Raw genomic sequence first — 16,928 nt, 5'->3', positions numbered from 1 at the left:
CATAATCAGCCTACTAAATCAATAGTAAAGCCACAACTACCATAAATGTCCCAAACGAGTTCAAAGACAAAAGAATAATTCATATGGGTACAGTTAATTTCAAAACAAATGTTTATGATTCACTGGGCCAAGTCAGATCAGAGCACAAGCTGACAGATAAGCCAGACACTTTGGCAAACATGGATCATGTCAAACTCATGAAAAACATAAATTGCTTAGATTTACCTGTATTTATTAACATGGCAACATATTTTTATGGTTGTGTTGACATGAGTTGGCTAACAATTGATAGGTCACTTAATGGAACTGTATAAACATTTTGTATTTCCTGTATAATGCTGAGGGGAAAAAAAATAATCACCTGAATCTGTTTGAGCATCAAAGTGTGAATATCTTTGTGTTTTAACCTCCTTTGTTGATCGCTCTTGTATACTACTAAAAATAAGAGTTCAATTTCCCTTTATCCCTACAGTGTTAAATATAAAATCAACCTATTAATAACCAACAATAAGAAATCACCACATTCCAGTCATTGAACAGCAACTTGATGTTGTAGCCCATTGTGCAAAGCTGTGTGTGCAGTTTGTTCCACATTCAAGTGAACCCTGAAACATATCATATAATTATCAGATTTCAATAGTCTGAGCAGCTCCTAGGCACAATTTTTCATAGTATTCATCATTTTTAGGTGTTAAAACAGAATAAATTGAATCGATCCTAGTCATAATCATGAAATGCCCAGAGGGCACATCAAAGTCCCAAATCCCATTCTTTGGCCACATGCTGTTACTGGGAAACCGAAACACACCTTTAGACCCGTCCTTGTAAATGAATTAACTCATAAAAATGTCACGTATCGGTCTGAACTAGTTCTTCAGTTCACTCTCTTGGGAAGTTACACATTAACTAGTTACCACATGCTAAAGATCATGGTTTAATTCCAGAGAACTGGAATACTGCTACAATACTTAACCCGCCAAAATAAAAAGGTTTTCATCTGTAATGCACTGTACACAGAGTAAACTTAGGCTGAATAGAATAGTAGCAGGTTCGACAAGTTCGTGCTAGTGTGCCTCAGGGCTTAAAGGGGCAATCTGCTGTTTGAACAATAAAGCGGTAACCTGGTAAACAGCTGAGGGGTGGGGCTGGAGAAATGTAACCACTCAATGTACAGAGCTATGTATAAAGGGACTGACCATCCATGATTTCAAGATTAGTTTCAGTTTACATTTATTAAAACAAAAGGAGTATAACAAGCTCATATTTTGGGTTCTGATGGGGTACGACAGTTGAACTAAGCTGATGAGGCATCTACAAGTTATATTCATCATTCATTTAAATGTTTAATAATGGATGTACCAACTGCAGATTGCCCTTTTAATGGATGTCATTATTACCTTTACTTATTATTGTGAGTCTTTCCAGGTGTAAATCAATTCCAGTTCTAAAAGTTTAACCATAACAGTCAGTAGTAGACTCTGTAGGCCCAGATGAATGTCTTATTAACATGGTGATTGGACAGAAGAAAAAAAATAGTGCTCTACATGTTTTCACATTTTAGCTTTGGTATTAAACTGTCAATTCCCTCAAACCCTGAACAAAAATGCTACATTTTGAAATCAAAATCCAAAAGTCAACATTGAAAACCCTCCAAAGTCAATTGGAACTTGGTCCAGACAAAATGTCACAATTAACAGCTACCAATATTTATGAAAAACACTGTACCCTCTGTTTTTCTGACTAAACATTTAGTCCCTGAAAAAAAATATTGTATTGAAGTCTGGATCTCCCTGGCAAAGAAACAAAAAAATGGGAATAACTCAAACCTCTGATCTAGTTAACTAATTGAAAGGCATTTATTTTACAATGTTTGTCTAAACTAGCAATAAGTCTGATATGAGCCTAGATTCTTTCTCCCTTTGCTAGAATCTGTTTTTGGTAAAGTTCTTATAGTACTGCATCAAGACAAGGTCACATCACGAGTGGCTACTGTAGCTTCGCACTTCTCCTATACCACTTTGGCTATCAAGTCACACATTACCACAAATGTGTTCAGCTATCAGCCAACTTTAAACAACTGCCTCAGTCCTTTGAGAATGCTGTATTATACTGTCCTGGGACACTTGCTGGTCCTCAGCTGACTGCAGCTCCTCCAATCACCATGGCATGCTTGTAGGCTTCTGTCACGTTCTCACAGTCTGTGATGGAGAAAGCGCTGTCAGCCACCCCAGACTGGTAACAGGCCATGTCCCAGGGTCCTCTCTGCCTCAGCAGGTCTTGCCCAAGCCCCTCTTCTCGGATGTCCAGGAGGTTGTCAGCAGACACGCAGCCCCTCATGGTGCCCTTGGCTGGGCGTTCGCTGGGTGCCGCTGGCCCCACGCGGTCAGGCAGATCCAGCTGGTCAAAGGACTCAGAGGAGAGGATGCTGTCCTCGCTGATTGCCCCGCTGGGTCGTGCTCTCGTGCTCCCCCTTGGCAGGGAGACCGCCAGCTGGTCCAGAGACCCAAACTCCTGCAGTAGGCCTGAAGAGAACTTACCGTGGCGCTTCAGGATTCCCTTTCGGTGGGGCGGTGCTGAGGGGCAGAGCTGGGCCTGGGGTGTCTGGGCAGAGTCACTGCTGTCTGGGGAGGAAGAGTAGTAGCCAGACTCTCGCTCGGCTGGTTTCTTCAATATGCCTTTGCGGGGCAGTGATGCAACAGGCAGGGGCTGGGCCGGGGTGGAGAGTTCATAGTCCCTTACTGGTTCCTCCATCACTGAGGTTGTAGCCTCGCTGAGGGCCTTCTGTTTCAGGCTACCTCGTCTCTTCAGTATGCCCTTGGAGGGCCGAGCGGTGGCCCCATCATTCATGGTCTGGGACACGTTGTTCTCCTTGCGTGACCTCCGTAGGGACCGCTGACGCACCACATCCCCTCCACCGCTCCCGTGGGACCGCAACAGACAGCGCACCTTGGAGCTGTTCTCCAGTAAGGGCCGGGAGTTTCGACGCAGCCAACTGGCAATGCTGGCAAGGCCTCCAGGCTGCTGTGTGGATGCAGTGGTCTTCTCACTTGGTTGTAGCAATGTCGCATTCTCACCCTCGGCCAGTAGGGGTTTCTGGTAACCCCAGTTGAGCCACCAGTGTCCAGCGATCTCCTCTATGGTAGCTCTGCGCTCAGGATTTACCATTAGCATCCAACGAATCAGCCCACAGGCATCTGAGACAGGGAGGAAGAACATACAGCAGTATTTACAACTGATACAGCTCTGCTACAATAAGATATAACTAAAACACACACACCACTACATGGCAGAACTACATTCCAGTTAGGAGAGGCAATACTCTCACCTGAAGGGTTGGTGGGTTTGCGGTAGTTTCCAGTGCTAATCTGCTGGACCAGGTTCTTGTAGTTTTGCCCATCGAAGGGCATGGCACCATGGACCAGGGTGTAGAGCAGAACGCCCAGCGACCAGGTGTCCACCTCGGGCCCTTTGTACGGCCGCCCGTTAACGATCTCTGGAGAAGCATACAGAGGGCTGCCACAAAACGTCTGCAGGTACTCATCACCACGGTACAGGTTGGACAGTCCAAAGTCAGCAATCTGGAACAACAATCAAATAGAAGTTTGCCATTAGATACAATCACTATTCAATGAACACTAGGAACTACAAACAAGTGAAAGTAGAGAGAACCGAATTGGAGTGGATGGCGGGAATCGTTTTCCACCAATATGTGAGAGTTGTTCATGTGTAAATTCTCCAAGCAACATTGCAGTGTGAACTGTGCAGGTATGAGAGTGACCTATGCGTGAATGCCTCAGGTGCGCACATGATAAAGATTGTAGATTATCACAGGTGCTGAGACACAGTAGCCCTTTGTCCATACCTTAATATTGCCCTTTCCATCTAGTAAAATGTTCTCCAGCTTCAAGTCCCGATGTACTATCCCATTCTGTGTGATGGGAAGAAGATACAAACTATTAAGGTCTTCATGTTGACACTTAAGATGGCAGATATGAGTCTTTGCTATTTGCCCGCAATGTGTTAAAAAAAAAAAGAAAAAAAAAAAAGAGTGAAGCCCTCAACATTTGGGTCAGAACAGAGGTTGTTCCAACAGAAGATTGTTCTGGAATGTCAGCTATGCTCCATTGTCCTCCACTCTACAGGGGGGCATGCCTCTGACAGGCGTGGAGCAAGAGCTTAAATTTAGTTCAACTTCAAGAAATGCAGGTCAAACTATTTGCCTTGCAACTCCTGTTACAATCACTCAAAAATGGGCTAAAATTTTAACTATGCGGAATTTCCATTTTAATTTGATGTTGCATTGAGGTAAAGAAAACATACAAGAGCCAGTGAAATAAGAATAATGCTTTTAGTAACTGTAAAAGGGTTCAGAACATACTACTTATTGATTTGATATACATTTGTTTCTAAATGTACTGTTCAAATTGATAATACAAAATAGTTGACTTAATGAGGGACCACATTCTATTGGACCAACAATATTCTACACGAAACAACCAGCCTAAGAGCAATTTCATACAGTTCAAACAGCAATAAAGTACCTCAAATATTGACATGTCTGACAAAAGACAAACAGAATAGACAGCTGGATAGCAGAGAGAGAGCCTTTACCGGTCCATTTCCTTCACTTTGTCAACTCAGGTCGGTTTTATATGGTACTAAACTCTTCCTACCTCACAGAGAACAGGCCTAAGTGGTTCTTACTGTAATGTACAGAAAAACAGTATACTATTACACCAAGTACTCTAGAGACAGTGATTGTTTGCAACAATACTTTGGGCCTTGGGGGAGCAACGAGTAAATTTGTGTGTGCATTCACAGAGCCTGTCTGTTCCCTCGCATCCTCATTAGAGAGAGAGACAGAGAGAGGGTGTGTATGTGTGTGATTGTGTTGAGACGAATGGCCTTTGGCCCTGACGCTGGCTCGCCATAAACCTAACGGTTCATTTCACCCTACAGAGCTGGCCGACGGTGAATGATGCCCATTATGTAACTGCCAGGGTGGCTTTGCCAGCACTCTAGGGAGGAGACTGATGAGTGGGCAGGCTAGTGGGGTTCCCTGCCTACTTACTGTCCCTGTGTGCCCAGTCACAAATATGCCCATGAGGTACAGCATGTTGTGGGCACTGATGGAGATTTAACAGTGGTCTGTTCTTTGTTTCAGCTGATTTAAGAAAAACAAGATGGCTGTAATTATATATGAGACCAATCTATTGGTAAATACGAAACAAGTGTACAGAGATGTAGGCTAATCTCAGAACCAAATCTCATACTCTGTCAAGACAGACTAATAGAGATGCAATGCCTTACCCTGTGGCAGTAGTGTACAGCTGACACGATTTGTCTGAAGAAGTGTCTGGCCTCGCGTTCTGAGATCCTCTGCTTTTCAGAGATGTAGTCGTATAGGTCACCTCGGCTAGCATACTCCATCACAATCACAATCTTGTCCTTGTTCTCGAACACTGCGAGGCCACACACAGGAAAACAGTCAAACAAAGGTACACGGCAACGTAGGCGGGATGGGTTGTTACAGGGAAAACACGTCAGTGGTGATGGGGAATTGTGAAGCTCAGATGGCACTGCAGCGGGTTATGTAACCAAGAACGGCTCAATGTCAAATAAAGTCTTCCGTGACCAGACTCTGCTCCACAGAGTTCAGTGTGAAACATCTTATTCAGGTGTCACGTTTCATCACATATGCAATTTGATCACATCTTATTGTTTTATTCCCGAGAAGTTTTCCTACTGTATCTATGCGTGACTATTATAAAATCCACAGGGCTGACCACAACCTGGGTCTCAATGGGACTTCCCTGTCTAAATAAAAGGGCTAATTAAATAAAAAATGTCTCATTGGGATTTGAGACACAGACGTATGTACCTTCATATATGGTGATGATGTAGGGGTGATTGAGTGAGGACATGATCTCAATCTCTCTGCGAATGTGCACTAGGTCCTGCTCATCCTGGATCTTCTCCTTTCTGATGGACTTAATGGCAACCTGGGTAAACGTAAAGAGAAGAACAATAAAATAAGGCTTTGTGAAAGGTATGCATTAGATCAAACTGTGTTTACTTTAAATTGCACACGTCAAACTCATTCCAGAGGGCGGAGTGTCTGCAGGGTTTCGCTCCTCCCACATTTTATTGGTCGCATACACATGTTATTGCAGGTGTAGCAAAATGCTTTTGCTCCTATCTCCAACAGTGCAGTAATATCAAACAATACACTCAAATATAAAAAGTAAAATAATGGAATTAAGAACAATAAGAATTAAGGTCATTGATTAGTAAGGAACTCCCCCTCCCCTGGTTGTCTTGGTCTTAGTTGAAAAAAATTAAACCAGCAGACACCAGGCCAGGGTTTTCAACTGGCGGCCCACGAGACGAGTTCCCCCCCCAAGTTTTCTGAGCAAAATTTTATTATTGCTGGACATAAAAGGCTGTACATTTGGGGTTTTTCAGAAATCTGTTCCCAAGTATTCCCACAAATAACAGACACATGATCATATACAAATGTAAGCGAGATTTGAAATGATTGTTTTAGTCAAACGTGTTTGGCCTTCTTGCAGTCAATTTGCAATCTACAAATGACTTGAAATAAAAAATTAAAAAACTGGGTGGTTAGAGCCCTGAATGCTGATTGTCTGATATCCGTGGTATACGGTCTGATATACCATGGCTATGACAAAACAATTATTTTTATTGCTCTAATTACACTGGTAACACACTTATAATAGTAATAAGGCACCTCAGGGGTTTGTGGTATTTGGTCAATATACCATGTCTTAGGGTTGTGTCATGCATCAGAACAGGGACTTATTACCTCGACCATCCACTCCCAAAAAAAGTTATAAATAACAAAATCATCCCACGTCTAAATCTAGTTGAGGATCCCTGCACTAGACCCTCCATTGAATGAGTTTGACACGCCTGATATAAAGCATCCACCATCACTGACAGGTTAAACATGAATCAGTTTATTCTCAAAGACGATCAATATACTAAATATTGTAGCAAGTCCTGCCAAGGGAATGTCACAGAAACAAAACAGCACAATATAAAACAGTTAATCAAGTAGATGTTAAAGTCGAAGTCAGAAGTTTATATACACTTAGATTGGAGTCAATACAACTCGTTTTTCAACCACTCAAAAAATGTCTTGAAAACAAACTATAGTTTTGGCAAGCCGGTCAGGACATCTACTTTGTGCATGACACAAGTAATTTTTCCAACAATTGTTTGCAGACAGATTATTTCACTATCACAATTCCAGTAGGTCAAAAGTTCACATACACTAAGTTGACTGTGCCTTTAAACAGCTTGGAAAATTCCAGAAAATTATGTCCTGGCGTTAGAAGCTTCTGATTGACTCAAATTATGTCAATTAGCCTATTGGAGGTGTACCCGTGGATGTATTTCAAGGCCTAACTTCCCAGTAGAATTAGTTCTATATCGACATAACCTGAAAGGCCGCTCAGCAAGGAAGAAGCCACTGCTCCAAAACCACCATAAAAAGCCAGACTACGGGTTGCAGCTGCACATGGGGACAAAGTTAATACTTTTTGGAGAAAATAACAAAAATAGTACTGTTTGGCCATAATGACCATCGTTATATTTGGAAGAAAAATGGGAATGCTTGCAAGCTGAAGAACACCATCCCAACCATGAAGCACGGGGGTGGCAACATCATGCTGTGGGGGTGCTTTGCTGCAGGAGGTGCACTTCACAAAATAGATGGCATCATGAGGCATGAAAAGTATGTGGATATATTGAAGCAACATCTCAAGACATCAGTCAGGAAGTTCAAGCTTGGTCGCAAATGGGTCTTCCAAATGGACAAGACCCCAAGCATACTTCCAAAGTTGTGGCAAAATGGCTAAAGGACAATAAAGTCAAGCTATTGGAGTGGCCATCACAAAGCCCTGACCTCAATCCTATAGACAATTTGTGGGCAAACCTGAAAAAGCATGTGCAAGCAAGGAGGCCTAGAAACCTGACTCCGTTACACCAGCTCTGTCAGAAACATTTGATTCAAGTTAAACAATTTATGCTGCCAAATACTAATTGAGTGCATGTAAACTTCTGACCCACTGGGAATGTGATGAAATAAATCAACTCTATTATTCTGACGTTTCACCTTCTTAAAATAAATTGGTGCTCAAACATTTTTACTAGGATTAAATGTCAGGGAATTGTGAAAAACGGAGTTTAAATGTATTTGGCTAAGGTGTATGTAAACTTCTGAATTCAACTGTATGTGCAGATGAGGATGTGCAAGTTAAAATGCTGGTGGCAAAAGAGCAGAAAAACAAAAGCAAATATGGGGATGAGGTAGGTAGTTGGTTGGATGGGCTATTTACAGGTGCAGCGATCGGTAAACTGCTCTGACAGCCGATGCTTGAAGTTAGTGAGGGAGATAGAAGTCTCCAGCTTTAGTGATTTTTGCAATTCTTTCCAGTCATTGGCAGCAGAGAACTGGAAGGAAAGGCGACCAAATGAAGTGTTGGCTTTGGGGATGACCAGTGAAATATACCTGCTGGAGCGCGTGCGACGGGTGGGTGTTGCTATGGTGACCAGTGAGCTGAGATAAGGCAGAGCGTTACCTAGCAAAGACTTATAGATGACCTGGAGGCACTGGGTTTGGCGACGAATATGTAGCGAGGACCAGCCAACGAGAGCATACAGGTCACAATGGTGGGTAGTATATGGGGCTTTGGTGACAAAACGGATGGCACTGTGATAGCAAATTGGATGCAGTCTGAGTAGAGATGTTAGGGGTTATATTGTAAATGATATTGCCAAAGTCAAGGATTGGTAGGATAGTCAGTTTTACGAGAGTATGTTTGGCAGCATGACTGAAGGAGGCTTTCTTGCGAAATGGGAAGCCGATTCTAGATTTAATTCTGAATTGGAGATGCTTAATGTGAGTCTGGAAGGAGAGTTTACAGTCTAGCCAGACACCTAGGTATTTATAGTTATATTCTAAGTCAGAACCGTCGAGAGTAGTGATGCTAGGCGGGCGGGTAGCGATCGGTTGAAGAGCATGCATTTAGTTTTACTAGCATTTAAGAGCAGTTGGAGTGTTGTATGGCATGGAGGCTTGTTTGGAGGATTGTTAACACAGTGTCCAAAGAAGGGCCAGAATACAGAATGGTGTCGTCTGCGTAGAGGTGGATCAGATAGTCACCCGCAGCAAGAGCGACATCATTGACATATGCAGAGAAAAGAGGATGTCGTCTTCCCTGTAACGCACAGTGTTAAGAATGCCTCCAATGACAACAAGCTCAGGCCGATGATACTGTGACACACCGCCCTGGACCATGGGACCCTCCACCCCCAAAATCGATCCCGCTCCAGAGTACACGCCTCGGTGTAACGCTCATTCTTTCGACGATAAACATGAATCCGACCATCACCCCTGGTGAAACATAACCACAACTTGTCAGTGAAGAGCACTTCTTGCCAGGCCTGTCTGGTCCCATAGGAGACATTGTTGCCGGTGATGTCTGGTGAGGACCTACCTTTACAACAGGCCCTCAGTCCAGCCTCTCTCAGCCTATTGCTGACAGTCTGAGCACTGATGGAGGGATTGTGCGTTCCTGGTGTAGGTCGGGCAGTAGTTGTTGCCATCCTGTACCTGTCCTGCAGGTGTGATGTTCGGATGTACCGATCCTGTGCAGGTGTTGTTTCACGTGGTCTGCCACTGCGAGGACAATCAGCTGTCCGTCCTGTAGCGCTGTCTTAGGCGTCTCACAGTACGGACATGGCAATTTATTGCCCTGGCCACATCTGCAGTCCTCATGCCACCTTGCAGCATGCCTAAGGCACGTTCACACAGATGAGCAGGGACCCTGGGCATCTTTCTTTTGGTGTTTTTCAGAGTCAGTAGAAAGGCCTCTTTAATGTCCTAACTTTTCATAACTGTGACCTTAATTGCCTACCGTCTATAAGCTGTCTATAAGTGTCTTAACGACCGTTCTACAGGTGCATGTTTATTAATTGTTTATGGTTCATTGAACAAGCATGGGAAACAGTGTTTAAACCCTTTACAATGATGATCAGTGAAGTTATTTGGATTTTGACTAATTATCTTTGAAAGAAAGGGTCCTGAAAAAGGGACGTTTCTTTCTTTGCCGAGTTTACAAAGAAAATACCAAACTAAAACAAAGTGAGTAATTTATTTTTAAACCTAGCCAAGTGTGTTAGGCAACATGTGAGGTTAGGCAACATGTAGATTGAAACAATTTATTCAAATGAAAGGAGCAATCAGAAACGTAGTTTAGCTTTACCCTTCCATAGCCTGAGGATTACTGGGCTGAAAGTGTTAACTGAAAACACCATAGTGCTACTTGTGACAGGGCAGTCGAAGGAGGGACAGTGTACTGGCTGCTGTGATGAAATGCATTGTCTCGTATGACGTCAGTGAGGCCCACAGAATTAGATCATTTGAATAGAAGTGACAGAGTTTAAATGTGCACACATGCATCAGGGTGTGACTAAATGTCAGCATATCTGTGTGTATATGGTTGCCTGTGTGAAACATGCGTGTTGAGATGCTATCTGTGATTGGTGCTAATGTTTACCTATATGCCTTTTATATTGTTGCATGTATAATAGATTGCACTCTATCCATGTGTACATGAAGGAGTATGCATGCGTCTTAGCCCATGTGATGCAGGCTAGTTTAGATGTATGGGATTCCACACCGACTCAGAGTGCGTAGAAGTATATCAAAAGGAGAGAAGAGGGGGTTATGACGGGCAGCCGATGGTTAGAGAATGTGGTCTTCTTCAGCCCTTCACATTCACCCTAATAAAGACCACAGAAACACTCCCAGACAGGAGGAGGAATACCAGACAAGACCTTCACACTCACAGCCTCTTCCTATGAGTCATAGTCTGGATACGTTTTCTCCTATCAATGTTACTTACCTCAGGATGAATCCGTCGGTTGTTGTGTCTGTTGACTGGATTCATGTCCAAACTAATGCTCAAGTCACACTGAGCCAGTGTTAACGTCATGTTAGTGTGCTATTCCTCAATACAGGTGGAGTATAGCCACCAAATACTGGCTCTGTAAAACACTGTGGCGAGGACCAATTGTATTTATTTATCTAACTAGGGAAGTCAGTTTAAGAACAAATTCTTATTTACAATGACAGCCTACCCCAGCCAAACTCTAACCCAGACAACACTGGGCCAATTGTGCCCCACCCTATGGGACTCCCAATCACGACCGGTTGCGATACAGCCTGGAATCGAACCAGAGTCTGTAGTGATGCTTCTAGCACTGAGATGCAGTGCCTTAGACCGCTGCACCACTCGGGAGTTTGATGCCCACGCTCTGTGGGAGGCTAGCCTGAAGATGAAGCTCCTTTGATTATGTAATATGAAACATACAGGATTTCACAAAGGGATAGGAGCAGCAGAACACAATGATAATAGAGCCTGTAGTTCAAAATGATGCCCTCCATTGTATGAAAAGGTCACTCCCAGCATTGAGTTATACATCTCTGTGCCATTAGACTGGAAGATATGGAACAAGCCATGTGTGATGATACAGCCAGCCCAGCCAGGTATGCAGACACGACACTTATCTTCCAAGTCTATACAGAAGTTTTGGGAGGGGAATTCCAATCGTCACTTTCTTCAATTTTCTCAGGATGTTTCCCCAACCTTTAACAGCACACTGCTTGGAAAGGGCCCAACCCCAACTGATTTAGCATGGACTTTCATGGACAAATAAACCAAACTTATTTTTAGACACCTCAGCACATGCATGTTTTGAAGGTCAGCATAGAATGTTCAACTGTTGTTTTCTCCCTGCTTCTATCTCAAAATATAATGAGTGATATACTGTATCTTTGTGCTTGTGCATGTCCACAGTCAAGAAGGGTGTGAGCATCTGTCTGTTATTGCGGAACTGCCCGAAATGGAAATATATACATTTCCTTACGGAACAATCCTTTACTATGACGTGACCACATCAAAGGAAACCCCAAAATAAAAACCCCTCGTGTTCTTTCCTACAAATTGTGTTTCCTGCTTCCCTAATGGTAAATGATGAATAGTGTAATGAAATGTGAAACTGAATATTGATGTTTAACATCACCGTTACTGGTCAGGATGCAGGGTTGCAGTCCATGAATCTCTCCGTGACAAATAAATTCACTTTCTTTAGCCAAGACTATTGCCCTCCTCTCTCCCACTCTACCCCCCCTCCTTCTGACAGAAGTCCAAGGTTACACCAGAGGCATCGTGTTATGACCCAACGTTGCCTAGTTTTGGCTACAAAACTGCTGCAACTGTTCACTGAGGTTAATACTGACAAATATATTATTTGTTTTGAACATACAAATTACATACTGAATGTTTGATGTTTGTCAGCAAACAAATTGTGAATAATCACAAGTAAATGTTGTTTTTTAAACCTCATTCTCCCATCCCCCTCTCTTTTTCCCCCTAGGCTACAGGACAGGAATGCACCTTAGCCAGGTGGGAATTTACCCAGCTGTCCCTCCTCCATACCTGAGAGGTAGGCCTAGATTAGAGAGCCATTTTAGGATGACCAACTACCACCCCATCAGGAGACACCAAAACTCCAGTGTCCTTTCCAAGGACAAATCTGGGTTACAGATTACACCTCGGTGTCACATTTGACACATAATAAATACCATGAGGACAGGATTATGTGGGACTTGAAAAGTGTTGAGATTTTGGGACATGGACTTCCATTTTGCTAACCCACATGTCAGTAAACTACAAGGTAGTGGTTGTCATCCACCCAACTCCTGCATTTCAAATCCCCTGCATTAAATGTATGTAACTGCCCCAGTCAAGTCTAAAGATGATTTTGATGGATCACTAAATTGTATTTGGAGGTGAGTTGCCCTTGACACAGGAACATGTTACGCACATTTCAGTCTTGTGCTTGATTAGATGAGAACTACACTTTTAATGCCTTGTTTGAAACTTCAATAACAATGTGTTTTTCCAGTATGGCTCTCAATTGTCAGTACTGGTCATTCATAGTCATTGGCATCTATTGCCAAGTAGTCGGTCATTAGAACTCATTCTTGTATACAACGTACCCAAGAGGTGAATGAGCTCAGACTGTTTGGAGATGTTCTTTAGGACAGATAAGAAGTGCACATGCATTGTTATGGTCTGGATATGTGGGAGGTATATTGGACTGTACTGAACCATCCCAGAGCATGTCCTGTTGTCTTAACCGTTGAACTCTTACTCAAACATACATTTGTCTAAATCTTTACTCAACACATTCCAAAACTGAGGGTAAATAGAAAGTGGCGTGCCTTCCCAGAAACCTCTGATACCAGTGTCAAATTGCCAACTGTCTGCCCACAGAGCTATTCACTTCCAGGCAGGCATTGCAGAATAGGCTACAGGCCAGTTTGGTGCCTCTTTGTTCTGACATGTTGGGTGCTCAATAGCCTGGACATGTTTAGTCTAAGTAGATCCAACCAAACAAGGGTAGGTCACAGTGTGGAAAAGATCACAGAATGAATCTATTGATGATTTTGTAGCCTGCCGGTTTATAAAGTCTCATCAAAACACGTTTCTCTTTCTAATGTAGGCTGCACACAGCTAATGGTATGGGTGAAATAACACAGGCCTATAAACACCAGCAGGACAACACCCACCTTTAGGAGTTTCTACAGTGTAAAGGCGATATGGGTGTGCTAATGGAAAGACCTGTTTTTGTTTTTAAAGGAAAGTCTATTCAAGCTCCTGGTGAACCACTCACAGTGTGTCATTGTTTTGTGTCATTGTAGTTTGAGTGAGTCATGACAGAACATACACAATTACGTGTGCTTGGTTCAGTCTCCTCTGTTCAACACAACAATTCGGTCTGACATGGCATCAGATACACTATATACACAGAAGTATGTGGACATCCCTTTAAATGAGTGGATTCTGCGATTTCAGCCACACCAGTTGCTGACAGGTGTATAAAATCGAGCACACAGCCATACAATCTCCATAGACAAACATTGGCAGTAAAATGGCCTTACTGAAGACCTCAGTGACTTTCAACATGGCACCGTCATAGGATGCCACCTTTCCAACAAGTCAGTTTGTAAAATTTCTGCTCTGGTCAACTGTAAGTGATGTTATTGTGAAGTGGAAATGTCAAGAAGCAACCACTCAACTGCGAAGTGATAGGCCACACAAGCTCACAGAACAGGACTTCCGAGTGCTGAAAAGTGTATTGCGTAAAAATTGTCTGTCCTCAGTTGCAACACTCACTACCAAGTTCGAAATTGCCTCTTGAAGCAACGTCAGCACAAGAACTGTTAGTCTGGAGCTTCATGAAATGGGTTTCCATGGCCAAGCAGCCACACACAAGCCTAAGATCACCATGAACAATGTCAAGCGTCGGCTAGAGTGATGTGAAGCTTGCCGCCATTGGACTCTGGAGTAGTGGAAAAGCGTTCTCTGGAGTGATGAATCACGCTTCACCATCTGGCAGCCCGACGGACATACCTTGGTTTGGTGGATGCCAAGAGAACGCTACCTGCCCCAATGCATAGTGCCAACTGTAAAGTTTGGTGCAGAAGGAATAATTCTCTGGGGCTGTTTTTCATAGTTCTGACTAGGCCCCTTAGTTCCAGTAAAGGGTAATCTTAATGCTACAGCATACAATGACATTCTAGAAGATTCTGTGCTTCCAACTTTGTGGCAACAGTTTGGGGAAGGCCTTTCCTTGTTTCAGCATGACAATGCCCCCGTGCACAAAGCGAGGTCCATACAGAAATGGTTAGTTGAGATCGGTGTGGAAGAACTTGACTGGCCTGCACAGACCCCTGACCTCAACCCCATCGAACACCTTGGGATGAATTGGAACGCTGAATGCAAGCCAGGCCTACTCGCCCAACATCAGTGCCAGACCTCACTAATACTCTTGAAGCTGAAAGGAAGCAAGTCCCAGCAGCAATGTTCCAACATCTAGTGGAAAGCCTTCTCAGAATAGTCAATGTTATTATATCAGCAAAGGGGGGACCAACTCCATTTTAATGCCTGTGATTTTGTAATGAGATGTTCGAGGAGCAGCTGTCCACATACTTTTGGTTTTGTAGTTTATCGCAGAATGTAGGCTATAGGTATAATATACAAATAATACAACAGTCTACATAATTAAACCAACAAAGTAGGCCAACAGATGAATTAAAGGCCTAAACCTTAAACATTTTATGAAAAATGTAATGAAAAATCATGAAATATTTAAAAAGGCTACTCATTACACATTTGAAAATGAGAATAAGCATTAAAAACGTACCATTCTACCGGATCTCTCGATTGCTTTCTTCACTTTTCCGTAAGTCCCTTTTCCAAGAGTTTCAAGAAATTCATACCGATGCTTCAGATTGTGTTTATGATGATGTCTCTTCACCGCTTGCCTTTTCACGGATGCCTCGGAGAACGATTTTCTAACAAGCGAGTGGCTATGACCAGGTGACTGTTGTCCATTGTCGGATAAAGTTGATGATCGCCCACCACTGTTGAAATCGTTAGGATCCATTATAGAATGCAACCACTTTTTATTTATCCTACAGTTAAATGACTAGACTATACAAATAACACATTGAAAACATGTAGTTTGTTGTATATACTCTTCCTCAGGTAGACTTGTTTCCTGTGTTGGTTTCATGAAGTCGATGAAGGTGACCACTCCTCCTATTTGAATATCCAATAAACAGGCATCGTTGCCCATTTGCTGTTGTTTTTACCAGGAGGCGTGTGAGCTTCATGGTGCTTTCCAGACAACGGGGAACTTGGAAATAACCGATGTCAAGTCATGACTTCGGTGATCTTCAGTTCGGAACGTAAGAGCTCAAGTTCTCGACTTATAATTTCAAATTGAATGACCGTTCAAACACATTTCCCCACATTTTTTTTCCGAGTTCCCATTTGTCTTGAACACACTGAAGTCAGAGAATTCCGAGTTCCCTGGCGCCTTGAACAAGGCATCATTGTGGGCGGAGTTCGGGTAATATGTTCAAAACACCTGGGAACTCGGTACTGGGAAATCGGAATTATCAGACTTCCGACTTCAGTGCATTCAAGACAACTGGGAACTCAGAAAAAAACGAGCTCAGACTGGGAAAAATCTATTTGAACGGTCATCCAACTCGGAATTCCAACTCGAGAACTCTGGCCTCAGTCTAGACCTGAAGATCACCGACGTCATGATTTGACCTCGTATTTTTCCGAGTTCCCAGTTGTTTTGAACTGGGAACTCGAAAAAACAACCAGATCAAATCATGAAGTCAGTGAGTTTCAGGTCGGAGCTGTAGAAAGATGCCCAGGTTTCCGACTTGGAATTCCGAGTTGGATGACCGTTCAAAACGATTTTCCCATTCGGAGCTTGTTTTTTTTACGAGTTCCCAGTTGTTTTGAATGCACTGAAGTTGTAAGTTGGAGATTTCTCAGTTCCCAGTTGTTCTTGAACTCGGCATTATTTCGTTTTCTGCCAGTGCAAAACACTGCACCAACAGCCCCAAAATGTCATGCAAGCTAAATCAGATGCATCTCTTCCTCACAAAGAAAATGTTCCTACATTTAGTTTCACAAGTTCTTATCTGTTCTCTTCAACATTGCCAGCTGTTTGCCAGGCTATGTGCATGGATTAGAGTCAGTACTTGAGTAAAAGTAAAGATACCTTAATTAATAGAAAATGACTTAAGTAAAAGTCACCCAGCAAATACTACTTGAGTAAAAGTCTAAAAGTATTTGGTTTTAAATATAGTTAATTATCAAAAGTAAATGGAATTGCTCAAATGTACTTAAGGGTCAAAAGTCAAAGTATTAACCATTTCAAATTCCTTATATTAAGCAAACCAGACGGCACCATTTTTGTATTCTTTTTTTATTGACGGACATCTAAGGGCACACTCCAACACA

At 42.8% G+C, this 16,928-nt stretch overlaps 1 protein-coding gene across 1 annotated transcript; it reads right to left on the bottom strand.

Moving 5' to 3' along the window:
* Positions 1 to 93: 93 nt before the first annotated feature.
* LOC115139474 (NUAK family SNF1-like kinase 2) lies at positions 94 to 15,696 on the bottom strand. Its single transcript, XM_029676937.2, has 6 exons — positions 15,304 to 15,696; positions 5,882 to 6,002; positions 5,311 to 5,462; positions 3,863 to 3,928; positions 3,326 to 3,578; positions 94 to 3,194 (listed from the first exon to the last, which is right to left on the bottom strand). Exons 1-6 carry the CDS (start codon positions 15,544 to 15,546, stop codon positions 2,134 to 2,136), a joined length of 1,896 nt encoding a protein of 631 aa, XP_029532797.1. The 5' UTR covers positions 15,547 to 15,696; the 3' UTR covers positions 94 to 2,133.
* Between the last annotated feature and the right edge of the window lie 1,232 nt (positions 15,697 to 16,928).

The sequence above is a fragment of the Oncorhynchus nerka genome, linkage group LG2, assembly GCF_034236695.1.
Source record: "Oncorhynchus nerka isolate Pitt River linkage group LG2, Oner_Uvic_2.0, whole genome shotgun sequence".
Taxonomy (NCBI): domain Eukaryota; kingdom Metazoa; phylum Chordata; class Actinopteri; order Salmoniformes; family Salmonidae; genus Oncorhynchus; species Oncorhynchus nerka.
Note: the sequence above shows the minus strand (reverse complement) of the source record. Positions and strands in the feature narration are given on the sequence as shown.

Coding starts and splice junctions, on each gene's coding strand:
- LOC115139474 (XM_029676937.2), bottom strand. CDS start 15,546: ATGGATCCTAACGATTTCAACAGTGGTGGGCGATCATCAACTTTATCC. Junction 6,003..15,303: donor TCGAGAGATCCGGTAGAATG/GTACGTTTTTAA, acceptor ACGTTTACCCAG/GTTGCCATTAAGTCCATCAG. Junction 5,463..5,881: donor CATCATCACCATATATGAAG/GTACATACGTCT, acceptor GTGGCCTCGCAG/TGTTCGAGAACAAGGACAAG.